General features: G+C 43.6%; 1 protein-coding gene across 2 annotated transcripts in view; it reads left to right on the top strand.

Annotated features, from left to right (window-relative positions):
- The window catches only part of LOC139267116 (peroxidasin homolog), a 324,156-nt gene that overhangs the window by 284,503 nt on the left and 25,837 nt on the right, over window positions 1-13,816 (top strand). For both annotated transcript variants that reach the window (XM_070884937.1, XM_070884936.1), the window contains one exon: window positions 572-780. In XM_070884937.1, the coding sequence (XP_070741038.1) occupies window positions 572-780 (209 nt within the window). The remainder of the gene's footprint in view (window positions 1-571; window positions 781-13,816) is intronic.

Raw genomic sequence — 13,816 nt, 5'->3', positions numbered from 1 at the left:
TCTCTCTCCTCTGAGTTCACTAGCCTCTTATCCTCCCTTAATCTCTCCCTTCATGTCTTTACTTCAATCAAGATTTTGTTCCCTCCTGCAACTTTCTGTTTCTCTATTTCTCTGCTTCATGATTACTTTATCTGTTTCCACCATGTAGAATGTCTGAGATGTTATCTGTGCACAAGGAGTGCGATAGAAATGTAAGTTGTACCTGAACCTACATATATAAGACATTGCAGATTATTCTACAATAATCTGGTGAACCAGGACCTGTGCACATTGCACATAAATGTGTTAAAGTAACATTTCTGAATTGGTTACATTTATTGCATTTTTATGAGATGTTTTTGACAAAGTGGAATTGATACTAAATATAAAATACAGTGGATTCCACTTTTCAGTTTGAAATTTTGCCTATCCAATTGGTGACAAAAGAACAAATCTGGATTTGTTGAAAAGAACTGGGATTTTGGGGTTAAGAATAAGAGACATCCAGAGACATCGGTAATGAAGCAATGAACTGAAGTAGCTTTGAAGGACCTCGATAGACTTAAAATTATTCTTTTTCCTATGGTCACAGGTTCTGGTATGAAAATCCTGGGGTGTTCACTCCAGCCCAGCTGACTCAGATCAAGCAGACGTCCCTTGCCCGTGTCCTATGTGACAATGGAGACAACATCACCAGGATACAGCCTGATGTGTTCAGAGTGGCAGAATATCCTCATGGTTATCAGAGCTGTGCTGTCATGCCAAAAATGGACTTGAGGATGTGGCAGGATTGTTGTGAAGGTTTGTAATTGTATAATGGGTGAGGTTTGATTGTGTGTACGCATGAACATTTTCAAGTTATTTGGTGCTATAATGTACTGTTTGTAAGGAATATAGGAATTCCTGGTTACCAAAGCAGTTCGTATGCTAAATGTGAAATAATTATTTGCGTCTGTTATAAAAGCTGCATGTTTAGCTGCAGGCAAATTTTGAAACAATGGTGTGGATTTAGAGGACTATTTTGAATGTTCTGTTGTGGACGTTTTACATTCTTTGCAATTCATTCTGATCTCCACACTTCCCTAAATACCCAGTTTTGTGGTGAGGATCATTTTTTGTTAGTAGATGCCAGGAATAAGAGTTTATTTTTTAGCATTCAACTATGAATTCAAATCTTTTATATGTTTCCAATTTTCATTTTTGCAGGGTGTAATTTTTTTCCATAATACCTTACTACATATTAAAAAAAAACATCCCAAGTACTTTGCAGAAGAGAAATGGGCACCAAACAATAGTTAGGAGAGATAAGCAAAAGCATAGTGGAATAGATAGGTTTTAAATGTAGAGAAACAAGTAGCAAGACGGAGGGGTTTAGGGAGGGCATTCTACAAAATAAGGCCATCGTGGCTAACATTTCTGCCACCAAGATTAGAATTTTTTTTAAGTCTATGGCCCAGATTTTCCACTTTTTTTGCATCGATACCGCCCACTTTACGTCCATTTTAACGCTGAGATGAGGCATATCGCCCATTTAGCAACAAAATGGAAACTAACGCCCATGTATCGCTCACTTATCGCCCAGCGTTTCTTTTGGCATATAGTTAACGCCGAGAATTAATAATACCACCCGCCCACTTTTTTTTGCCGTAAAGATCAGAATGGACGAAACTAATGGCCATAATATCGCCGAGCATTACTTTCGGCACCTCGGCCACATAATCGCCGAAAATATTGCACACCGCAAAACCTGCTGAAAAAAAATTGCTCTCGCCTGAACTAAACCCAGCGGTATGGACGCCATTTTGTAAATCGGAGGTCAGTTCATATAAAAGGCTGCTTCAAATTCTGGGGAGTTTTGATGTACTGTGCAGTTCTTTGAAGGTGATTTGAACATCTGAACAAACATCTTATCATACGGTGGACGATTTGAATTTATTTTAGGTGTTTTAGTAGGTAAATTTATTTTTTGTGAACAATAGGTATAATACTGATTGTGATTGTAATGGGGCCTGTAATTTCTCAGCCTGTCTTGATGACTACGCACATGCTGCAGACTAGAGGTGGCAGAAGGTATATTCAGGAGCATTATGTGCCCTGTCAAAGAGATGGCACACTGAGGAGGAGGACGACAACTTATACCCCACACACTTACAGGGAGAAGTGGTCTTATCTGAGACAATGCGCAACAAGGTTATGTGAAATAAAAAACATTTAGTGAGAACATTTGTATAAAATAATATAACTGTAAAAAAAAACACCACACCCCATAACAAATTGATGACATTTATATCATTCATGAAAGTGTTCACATTTCAAACAAAACCTCATAATCAAAGAACACAAATGCAAAAAAACAAGGTACCCCCCTCCCCCAAACCTCCCAACAAAATAGCAACCACAACATAAAAATACTGTGACCAATACAACTCCTGCGGCCATACACCTCACTTTCCTTTACCCCCCCCCCAGCTTCTCCTCCTCACCTGAACCCCTTTCCCTCCTGACTCCAAGCCGCCTTGCCGAGGAGCTCCTCAGGCGCTGCATCATTGGGGGGGATGACAGCAGAACCACTGGTTGGCCGGATACAGGAGAGGATGGTCCCGAGGTGGGAACGTCCTCCGAGCCAGAAGCAAGATCTTCCTCCTGGCTCTCGTGTCGTTGGCAATGGGGGTGCGGCACCTTGGGGTGCAGTGCCGCGCTCCGGGACCACTGGGAGCCCTCTGCCACCAGTGTTCCTGGCTATCAGCTCCAGGGCCTCCGCCATCTGCGGCACGTACTCGGTCATGGTGGCGGGCATGCTGGCCAGCTGTTGGGATATGCCCCTCATTGTCTGTAGGATCTGCTGACCTATGTCAACACTCCTCCTGGACAAGTGTACCATTGTCCCCACTCATATCTGCTGCTCGTGGAGCAGATCTGCTGCGTCGAACAAACCTCTGCATGGTCGGCGCCGTCGTGGAGGCACCTCAGGTGGCCTGCAGCAAGGTGCTTGGCTCTGCTCCCTCCACGGTGGAGGAGGGCATGGCCGCAGGAGCACTAGATGCAATCGGTGTCGCATGCATTATGGAGCTTGGTGATGCACGCTCCTCAAAATCGACACTGTCATCCCTGGAGAAGGCACCCTGCAGCTCCACAGGCGATAATCAGGGCTCCTCAACACCAGATGGGTGATCATCCAGAGACTCCAGTCCCGGACCCCCAGCTTCTGGGCTCGGTGGTCTTGTATGGGGCCGCGCTACAAAACATAAATTAGGTTATTCGAAGGGGGTGCTAGGGTCACAAGGTGATTCCACCGCTACACACAGCATATGCACGATAAAAGCACCACCGCTATCAAAATCATCACATTTCATGAGCATGACCAAATTCTGCATTGCAATGATTCTCATGAGGCCATCATTATTTATATAACACTTTTATAAATCGTCTATCATATATTATTGGTTGGATATGAGTGGGTGTGGCAATGGTGTATACTTTACTCATGTGGCATCACAGATTCTGCTGCTGCTTGCATGGCCGATCGGGGGTGACTCCCCACTAGTGATAGCACCCGCTCCTCGATGTCGGTGAGCTCGATGATGACTGGTGGCCCACCACCCGTTCGCCTCTGCTCGGCCCTATTCTTAGAAAGCTTCTTTTTAAGATAACACCAGCACGACATGGCATGAGATCATTGCTAGGTACAGTCACAGAGACTGATACGACACATAATCGACAGACTTAATCATGGTTATTACGAAAATTATCATTATTTACCTAATTCTCTACCGCAGAGAGTTGTTGATGCCAGTTCGTTAAATATATTCAAGAGGGAGTTAGATATAGCCCTTACAGCTAAAGGGGTCAAGGGGTAGGGGGAGAAAGCAGGAAAGGAGTACTGAGGTGAATGATCAGCCATGATCTTATTGAATGGTGATGCAGGTTCGAAGGGCCGAATGGCCTGCTCCTGCACCTATTTTCTATGTTTCTAAAGATATACACTGTCAACGCAGGCTTTGAGTAAAACATTCCCAATATGAGTGCAAGACATCACATCTGATTTTAATCACTTATTACACTTACAATTCAAATTATATAAATATATAAGTAAATGTAATACTTACTCTGGCAGATCGGACAAGGTCGTTCCAGCCCCTCATGCACGTCGTTCGTTGCCGACGAGACCACCTCGGCTATGTCGGCCCATATCTTCTGGTAGACCTTTGGGTTCCCACGTGCACTCCGGTCAATTGACCCCAGCATGACTCCACCTCCTGCAGGAGGGAGGCATTTGCTTTGTCGGAGAACCTCCGAGCTCGTTTTCGTCCTCCCAATGGTTCCTCTCCCACCTCACTGCTTTCGCTAGCGTCCTCAGTCTCCACAGCGTGCTGTGTCGCCTCCTCCATCCCTTCTATTTTAGCTATATTTTTTTCCCCCAAAACTCCATGGGAACAACGTTATTTGTGCTCACAAGTTTTTTTGCTGCTGGTAAATCTCCCTCCTACCTCTCAACAGCCAAAATACCACACAACACACCCACACACACTTTCAGTTCCTCTCTGCTCCCCCTCTCTCTTCTGCGCATGTATTGATGACCCCTGACCACCTGAAATGCGGGAAATGACTGTTGCTATGGTCGCCGACACTTTATGGCAGAAGGTCAAAAAATTTAACGCTAACACCCATTTCAGATCGCCCGCGGTAATGCCCATTTTATAAAATGGAAAGTTGAGGTTTTGAAAATGGCTGATAATCTGGCGATCTCAAACCCAGCGCTGGAAATAACGTCCATTTTTGGGCAATCTACACAAACGTGTAAAGTCTAGCCCTATGAATTGGTGACGAGGAATCAAGTGGGATATAATATGGGCTAGGATGTGAGCAGTGGAATTATAGATGATTTGTGAAAGGTGGTGCTCAAGGCTGACAGGACGTCATTAAAGAAATCAAGTGTGAAGATAATGAGGGATTTCAGCAATGGTGCAAAGGAAGTAAAGGTGGAGACAGGCATTGTTGAAATGAAGCAAGTGGTCTTGGTGATGGATGCGATATAGGGTTTGAAGCTCAGTTCTGGATTGAAAAGGATACAGAGATTGTGCATCATTTGGTTCAACCTGAGCAAGCAGCTTGTGGGGGCGGTGTTGGTTGCATGGCAATGGAGTTTCTGACAGGAGCTGAAAACACGTTAATGCTCAGTGAGCATTTAGGAAAGGAGAAGTGTTGAGTGGTCAGGAGTTGGTTGGGGAAAGGGTGTAGGAAGCAAGACATGAGTAGTATAGAAGATGAATTTGGTGTTGGTGAAGGGGAGAAGATACAGACTCGTATAGCGTCAGGGCTAAGTTGAAGAATGGGGTGTGGGTTAGGGGTTAGAAATGGGGAGAAAGTGATGGCTGAGGTAACTGTTCCTAATCGTCTGGATTGTCCTTCAAGTTGACATGGATTCCCATTTTAATCTATTTTTCAGAAGACTTTTAAATTGAACAAATGTAACTTGCAATTCAGCACCATCAACTTGCATTTAAATAGCGCTTTTAATGCAGAAAATAATTCCAAGGCACTTCAGAGGTGTAATCACAGCCCAAGAAACAACACTTGCATTTATATAGCACCATTAGCTTAGTAAAATGTCCCAAGGTGCTTCACAGGCACATTATCAAACACAATTTGATACAGAGCCACATAAGGAGATATTAGGACAAAGAAGAACGTCTTAAAGGAGGAGAGAAAGATAGCAAGGTGGAATTCCAGAGCTTGGGGCTTAGGCAGCTGAAGGCACGGCTGCCAATGATGTACCGATTAGAATTGGGGATGCACAGGAGGCCAGAATTGGAGGAGCACAGAAATCTTGGAGGGTTGTAGGGCTGGTAGAGCTTACAGAGATAGGGAGAGGTGAGGCCATGGAGGGATTTGAAAACAAGGATGTGAATGTTGAAATCAAGGCATTGCTGCACAGGGAGCCAATATACATCAGCAAGCACAGGGGTGATGGGTGATTGGGACTTGATGTGAGTTACGACACAAGCAGCAGAATTTTGGATGAGCTCAAAGAAGGAGATGTTAAGGGGGAGGGTGTCTAAAAGCTCGGTTAGATATGGCTTTTAAGGAGGGTCTTGGAGGAAGAGGATAAGAGGGAGGTGAAGGTGAGGAGGCAGAGGGGTTTGGGGAAAGTATCCCAGAGCATGGGAGCCCAGACAGCTGAATGCATGTCTGCCAGTGGTGGGACGAATGGAGGGAGGGATGCACAAGGGGCTAGAGTTACAGGAACGTAGCGTTTGGCCAAACAAAAAATTTATTGTGCCTTTTTGTTAATGCTTTGCAATCAGAATGGAAGAATGTAAATCTTTTGTTTCTCATTGTCTGCCTTTCCCTCCCCCTCTCCCTCCCAGTTCATGTTCTGAATACAGAAAATCCTGACTGGTTTGGTACATGTGGGTTCAACATTATTATACATACATCCTTTCCATTTCCGGCCAAGTGGAAATTTTTCCAACTGGTTTAGCCGTTTATCAAATACAAACAGGTTTTTGGACTTGATTTAGTCAAAAGTAGTAGGACTGTGACTGCAGCTGTGTGTTTTTAATGGAATATTCAGTGTAAGAAATGTTAAGCAATTTAGTGTGTTTCTAACAAGTCGAAAATCTTGCAAGTCGGTCAGCAGAAGATTAATGCTTGGGCTCGGGTCCTTTTTCAGAGCTTTTTGTCTGAGTTTTTTTTGTGTATTTCAGTTTATTAAACTACCTGTGGGATAGAACAGTTACTTTGAGTTTCTTATTCCAAACATTTTCAAAAGGGTCTTATTTCCCCCAGGAACAAGAGAGGTTTTCAGCTAGAATTGCCATCGTTCTGATTTTCACTAAAGCCATTTGATTGAAGATTTTTTATAGAAGAGCTTTTAAGTTTAGTTGTGTGACATTTTCCTGTAGTGTAGTTGTGTAAATGTTAATGCTTGATGTACTTTGTCATCCTATTATAATCTAGCCAGGTTCTAACACTTAAATGTAAAATGGAGCTAAGATAATGTTGCATTCTTTTGTGTGAAGTTGCTGGCAGAATGGAATGATTTCCATTCAGACAGCCTTGGTTGGACAATGTCTAGACTAATGCACTGTAGAGACTTTTGCTGGTACTTCTGTTTGTATTCACTAGTTCAGAAGGAGCCAATATTCTCGTCTGAAATAACAGCTGTCTTAAATTAAAGGTACAGCCAAAAGTGATACAGTTTTTTGAATCTTGTGCAAAATTCAATTTCAACTGGCACAACTTGGTCATATCTTCATATTAAAGTTGAAAAGAATTTTCCTAAAGTTCTTCAATTTTTGTTTTGGTTCCAGAATTGTTTTCACCTCAGAATTTTGAAATGAGACCCCTTGCCCCTGTGACTACCCAATAGGAGTCTGGATCATAAAATTTGAAGGGGAAATGCCAAACAGCATGGGGGAAAGCTACATTTTGAGATGGGAAGCTGGATGTGGTCAGTAGAGGTAATAGTCAAAAGGGCAGCAATATTTGATGTCTACAAAGGACCCACCAGATCATGTGGGCCTGATCACAAAACAAAGCAACAAAATGCAGAAATTGTTGAAATATCACTTCATGCTGGAGCATGTATCATACTTGTACAACAAAAACAACACGAACTTGCATTCATATAGCACCTTTAACGTAGTAAAATATTCCAAGCTGCTTCACAGGCGGGTTGTCAGACAAAATTGTGTAAGCAATGAATTTTACAGGTCACAACGAGATTTGAATTCCTGGGCACTGCTTTAATTCTAGGTGTTAGGCTGGACCCAATAAGATGTTACTTCATAGCCAGACTACCACTTTGGATAGATCCCAGAGTATTCTGAGCTGTGTTTTTTGGCAGTCACGTAATAGGATTTCATGCACAGTTACTGCATCAAACAACGGTGCATGGCAGTAAATACATGGAGTCTATTAAGTTGGCCCAATCAGCTACACCTACTACAAATTCCTTCAGTTTATCAAATTGTAGTCTGTTAACCACATGTAGCTTTACACAGTTGCTTACAAACTTTTACTGTAAAATTAAATTATTACCTCTTGAATCAAAAAATAGTAGATGTTTGTCCATTTAAAAAGAAGTACAGTACTTTGAAACTTAGAATATAAAGGGTGGCTTTACTTTTTCCATACTTCCATGTTTGATCAATTAGAATATGAGGTTTATCGTGGATTTGCCACTTTTGGGTGAAACCTTCCATTTCCCCCAGAGATACTGCCGTGGAGGTTTTGAACTCAACCATCTGGAAAATTTCAAAATGTAAGCCAGACACTAATATCTGTGAGGCCGTTTTAAACCTGGCATTGATGACAGCTCTGAGGAAATAAATATCTCCCTGGACTGGACATTTGTGTAATTGTAATGCTGAGATGACAATGAATATCACATTGCTGAAGTTACTGGAATGTCAGCTTTCACATTATTATTAAAGAAAAGAAATAACTTGAATTTACATAGTGCCTTTCTCAACCTCGGGATGTTCTAAAGCACTTCACAGCCAACAAAGTACTTCGGCAATGTACTATGTGTTGTAATGTAGGGAAACATGGCAGTCAATTTGAGCACAGCAAGGCTCCACAAACCGCAATGGAGATAAACAACTAGATAATCTGTCTTTGGCAGATTGTTCGTGGAGGGAGAAATGTTGCCCAGGATGCCAGGAGATCTCCCCTGCTCCTTTTTGAATAATATTTGGGATCATTTATAACCAGCTGAAAGAGCAGGCATTTCGAAAACCGGTTTGACATCTCACCTGAAAAATGGCACCTCCAACAGTGCAGCAATGCCTCAGTACTGGGCTGATGTGTCGGCCTAGTTTAAGTGCTCAATTCTCTGTAGTGGGGCCTGAGTCCACGACCTTCAAACTCAGAGGTGACAGTGCTACCACTGAGCCAAGGCTGACATTTTATGATTGCAATATTAACCTAGTTGAACTAAAATGTACTTTTAAAGCATTATTTTAATTTTTTTTTAAATGCTAATTAATTTGCTTGCCCGGTTACTCATAGATGTGACGCGTGCAATACTTTTTAATATTTTTAGTGTCAAAACGCAAAAGCGCAGTGCTGATAACTAAACTCATTAGTGCCCCCGGAGCTTGATGGCACCAAGACAAGTAAATGGTTTGTGATGCTCAGATGTCAACATAGTTCATTTTGTTCAACTTTTTTCATCATATTCAGTGAAAGCAACACAACTCAAGCCAGGATTCCACCCCTTGCTTTGGCCCTATCCATCCCATTTAATTTTGGACTGGCAGGGGGAGGGGGAAAGAGATGCCAATCTTCTCCTCTTCTCTCTCTCTCTCTCTCTCTCTCACTTCCCCCCCACCTCAAAGGTCAGCAACGGGTTGATCTATCATTAGGGATCATTAATCATAATATTTAGGCTTTTCTGATGATTTAGCCATGGAAGGATCTTGATGAGATTAGCTCACAAGGAGCTAAATTCACAGCCCAGCAGTTCTGGGGATGTGGTTTAGAATTCAGATAATGCATCTATCCAACGCTTTAGGCAATGGAAGTTTGTTTATTGTCACAGTGATCACCCACACCTGTTATTTTTGGGATGGATTTATTCTGGAGCAACTCGAGAGAGAGAGAGAGAGAGAGAGAGAGAGAGAGAGATCTCTCGGACCCCACCCCCAACCCATTGTCTGAAGCGTTGGCCAACTCCCCAACAAGGAGAGAGTCAAAGTTCAAGCTGCCGGCTTTCTGTGTAGCAAGGAAGAAAGGACTGAACTTCTGCGGGTCTCTAACAGTCTGCTGCCATAACTTTAGTGGGAGACCGTTGGAATCCCCAAGGAAACAAGATATCTAGTCATGTTGGAGCTGCATCGTTTTCTTGGGAGTTTTCTGGTTCCCTGGTCAGGGGTGGAACTTCCATCCACTCCTTACAAGGCAAATGGCTGGCTGGGGATGAAGCCAGGGCCAGTAACTCTTTAAGCTAAAGTTCCTGCTTGTCAAGCTCACTAGGGACCCAAAGTAATAGTGACTGTCGGGATGTCGAGAGAGTTGAGGCAACCTGGTTCAAGGATGCAAGCCAAGTGAAGCCTTCACCCAGTAGCTTCAAGCAAATAAGGCACCCTGCCACTGATCCGTAAACTCCAGTAGGGGTTCAACGCTGGAGGGATCAGGATTGACGCCCATGGAAATTTGGGATACAGTCTACTGGAGTTGAGGCAATTAGCTGAGGGAATCATGGACAGTGATTAATCTTTTAGGTTAGATCCTACCAGGTGCAGAGAAAACCAGGAGGTTTACTGAATTAAATCCAAGTAAGGTGACGTTTATTATAAACGTTGCTCTGCTCACTTAAAAATGTTAAAACTAGTTTGCTGATTTACGCTTGTCCCCCTCTCACTGAAATGCTTTTCAGACCGACTTTCAGGAGATTACAGAAGTGCACATGGAGACACATTTGCAATCACAGTATCCATTTCAAGGAGGTTTCATTGTGGTGATCCCTGGGATACACCACCATATGATTAGATATTAGTCAGCAACAATAAACTGATCACAAAAGATGTGGGATCTGGTTTGGGGAGATTGTCCTGGAGTCTCCAGGAATTGAGGATTAATCTCCCAGACATTACTGCAAGCAACCCAGGAGAAGAATCATGGGGAAATTGTAGGTTTTTTCCCCATTTTGTTTGAACACTGGTGATGAAAATATTGGAGATGGGAATAAATAGGCTGTTTGACTGAGGGTCAAGAATTATCCACACTAGTAATATAAAGTCTGGTTGATTTTCAGTAGCCGAGGAAGGTGGTGCACTGTGAGGGTGACCAATGGCAGGAGTGTGGAAGCGGAGCAGCTGGAAGTGTGAAGTCATGTGATGAAACCTCCCAGAATACGTTCAACCAGAGTTGACAATCTTGGAGATCGGGTTTTCGCCGCGATTTGACCTTCCGCGGCGAAATCCCGGTCGGTGGGATCCTCGGATACCGCTTTGCGGCGGTACTTTCGGCACTCTCCCAGCCCTTACACCACGCCAAGAATACCGACAGCATCAAATCTGTCGGTACAGCCCTACCAGCAGTGGTAAGTATGAAGAACTGCAAAAAGATAAGTTAAAGTTTTTATTTTTTTAATTATTTTTCAGCAATTTAGTAGGTAAGGGTTTTTTGAATGTTTTGTGAATGTTTTTTGCAATTTTATTTTGTTATTTCCACCCCTCCCAAGGCCTCGCTCGCAGTGCTTCTGGCCCCGGACTAAAGTTGCCGAAACTCGCGGTTTGCGCACGAATCCTTGTGCAACGCCTCCTTTACTGCGCAGATGTAAAGGCCAAAAGTTCGGCCTAAAAACGGTAGACAGCGACAATGGTAATTTTGACACAAAACTTCTTTTTTCACCGAAAACCAAAAATCCTGCCCTCGGATTGAGAGAATATCTAGAATCATCCAATCAAATTGTCAAACCATTAGATTTACTACCACATTACCCTTTCAGAGTCCACATAGATATGATTTATGTAGAAGCCTGGCACTCGTGCTGAGTAATGGGTAGAATACTGTACAGCATAGTTATTGCCTTCCATTCAACAGTGGTCTATTTTCGATTGGAGCAATCCAAAACTTATATTCACATTTTTTTGTTGGGTAGATTTTTTAAAGAACTTTTGTTTTTTGCATAACTTGTGTATGAATTTTACAGAGCTTTAATTGTTTAGTGCACAAGTTATTCGGTGATATGTATTTGAAGTTTGTTTATTCTGTTGTCTCGTCATCATCTGGCACTTGTTTGGATACAGCTGACAAAAGCTAAAAAGGAATTTGTCTGGGTTTCCCATGGTTGCTATGGAAACCTAGATTTTTTTCTCAAGATCGTTCTTTAGAATGGGGTTATTTATTGAAGCTGTGTTTTCAGATTTGTCAGTTTTATTTTGGTTGTTGAAAGCAACTGGACAGTGTGCATCTGTGTGAGTGATGAAAGGGAAATATGTTTGAAATGTGCATTACTGAGGTACTTGCACTGACTAACAGTGTTGCGGCTTGCCTGCAAAACTAAGAAGCTGTGGGGTGGTGTTAGTGTCATATTCCTTCCAAAGCATAAGGGTGTGGATTAAATGTATGGATCCTCAAACTGCCCATTGGTCTTTCTTGACATAAATGCCTCAGAATAAATGTGAACCATGAATATTTGTAAATGGGAGCTATTGGCCCAGATATGTGTGGGGAGGGTGTGGGGGAATGTGGTAGTGCGGGGGATACTAAGTGAGGCCAGGGACATTATAATTCTTCAAATTCCATTTCCCACCCAGCAGCCGGATAAATTGGAAGGCTGCAGACAGGAAAAGCAGCAGCAGAAGGCTGCAGGCAGGGCGCACTTGGGACAGTCCCCAGCAGTCGTGATCGTGGGGCAGACTGCAGGTCGGGGGATGGCGGGAGGGGGATTGGGAGAGGGGGTCGGTTGCGAGGCAGGCTTGAGATTGGGCATTTGAAGGTGGGTCGGTCAATCACAGGGCGGGTTAGGGGTGGAGACAGGTGGCGTGAAGGTTGATTGAGGGACAGGCTGGTGATCAGGGGGGAGGAGGGGTGGGGAGTGGGGAGCGATTCGCCAATCGCGGGGCAGGCTGCAGGTCAGGGTTTGGGGGTGGGATCCGATCGCGGGGCAGGCTGCAGATCGGGGCTGTAGGGGGTGGATCACCGCCCCCTACAGGGGCAGGGAGGAAAGAAGCTGTGAACGGCAGGGGGAGACCGAAGACCCCTTCACAGGGGTCACGTGAAGCTTTCCTGATCCTCCTGGCCCACAAGGAGTGCTATAAAAATCACTTGCATTCTGGAGCCGGCAGCTTCCACCTCCCTTTCACTGCCAGGTTTCCCGACCCTTGGGGAAACCTGGCCAGCAACTGTTTAATTTAAATCCGGCTCCCAATTGCACTGTTTGAGCATGGCGGGTAGGGGGTCCATTCATTGTTTTTTAGGGTTTAATCCCTGACCTCCTCTTGCCGGTGGGGGTGGGGGGAGGGTGGCCTTAATGTCGACCCCATTCTCTCTGCTTTATGTGAAAAGTATCTGAGATTCAATTTATCGCCTTCATTCCTGCCAGAAGTTCATTTTTCATTGCTTATTGACCAGCCTTTAGCCAAACAGAAACTGTAAATGCCAGAAATATGCTAGTTGGTCAGCATCTGAAATAGAAATGTAGGTCAACACTTCTGAACTTATTTCTGAAGCTTTATGAATTTCAAACTCTTGTTTCCCAGTATTCTCATGTTTTTTTTGCCTCCATAACACTGCAGATAGAGGGCTGGAATTTGCATTAAGGCCCATTTACCACCCGAAATGACACAAGTGCAAACTACCGCCTGAATATCGCCAGCAGTAATTTCGGCCGTCAATTACCGCCGGCGTTGAAGGAAACCACCCGCCCGCATCTACCACCCAAAATTCACCCCAGCGCGAAATGGAGCCGTTTTTACCACCTGCTACCACTGGAAAAACTTACCGCCCATTATCTGCCTTAGCTCAGCATTAGGACTCCTATTTTGAAAATCGATCTTTCATTGAGGAAAAGGCTGTGTCAAGTTGCCAGCAGCCTAAAATTGATTTCCAGAGTAGTTTATAAGGGATTTTGATTATACTTAGGATTATAATAGCATTGGCTTTAATTAAAACAAATTTTGTGGACATCTGAAAATTTTTGAGTACTTAAAGAGAAATGGGGCCTGTACTTTCAGTGCCAATATTACTAACTACTTACATGATGCAGAATAGAGCAGGAAGAAGGTTTGTTGACGAGCACTATGTGCCCAATCAAATAGGTCACAGACTCTTGAGGAGGAGGAGGCCTCGGCCCCAACTAAATTATAGGGAGCCCTTTCTTACC

This window comes from Pristiophorus japonicus, chromosome 7 (genome assembly GCF_044704955.1).
Source record: "Pristiophorus japonicus isolate sPriJap1 chromosome 7, sPriJap1.hap1, whole genome shotgun sequence".
Lineage (NCBI taxonomy): Eukaryota > Metazoa > Chordata > Chondrichthyes > Pristiophoridae > Pristiophorus > Pristiophorus japonicus.
This window is presented reverse-complemented; position numbering and strand designations above follow the sequence as displayed.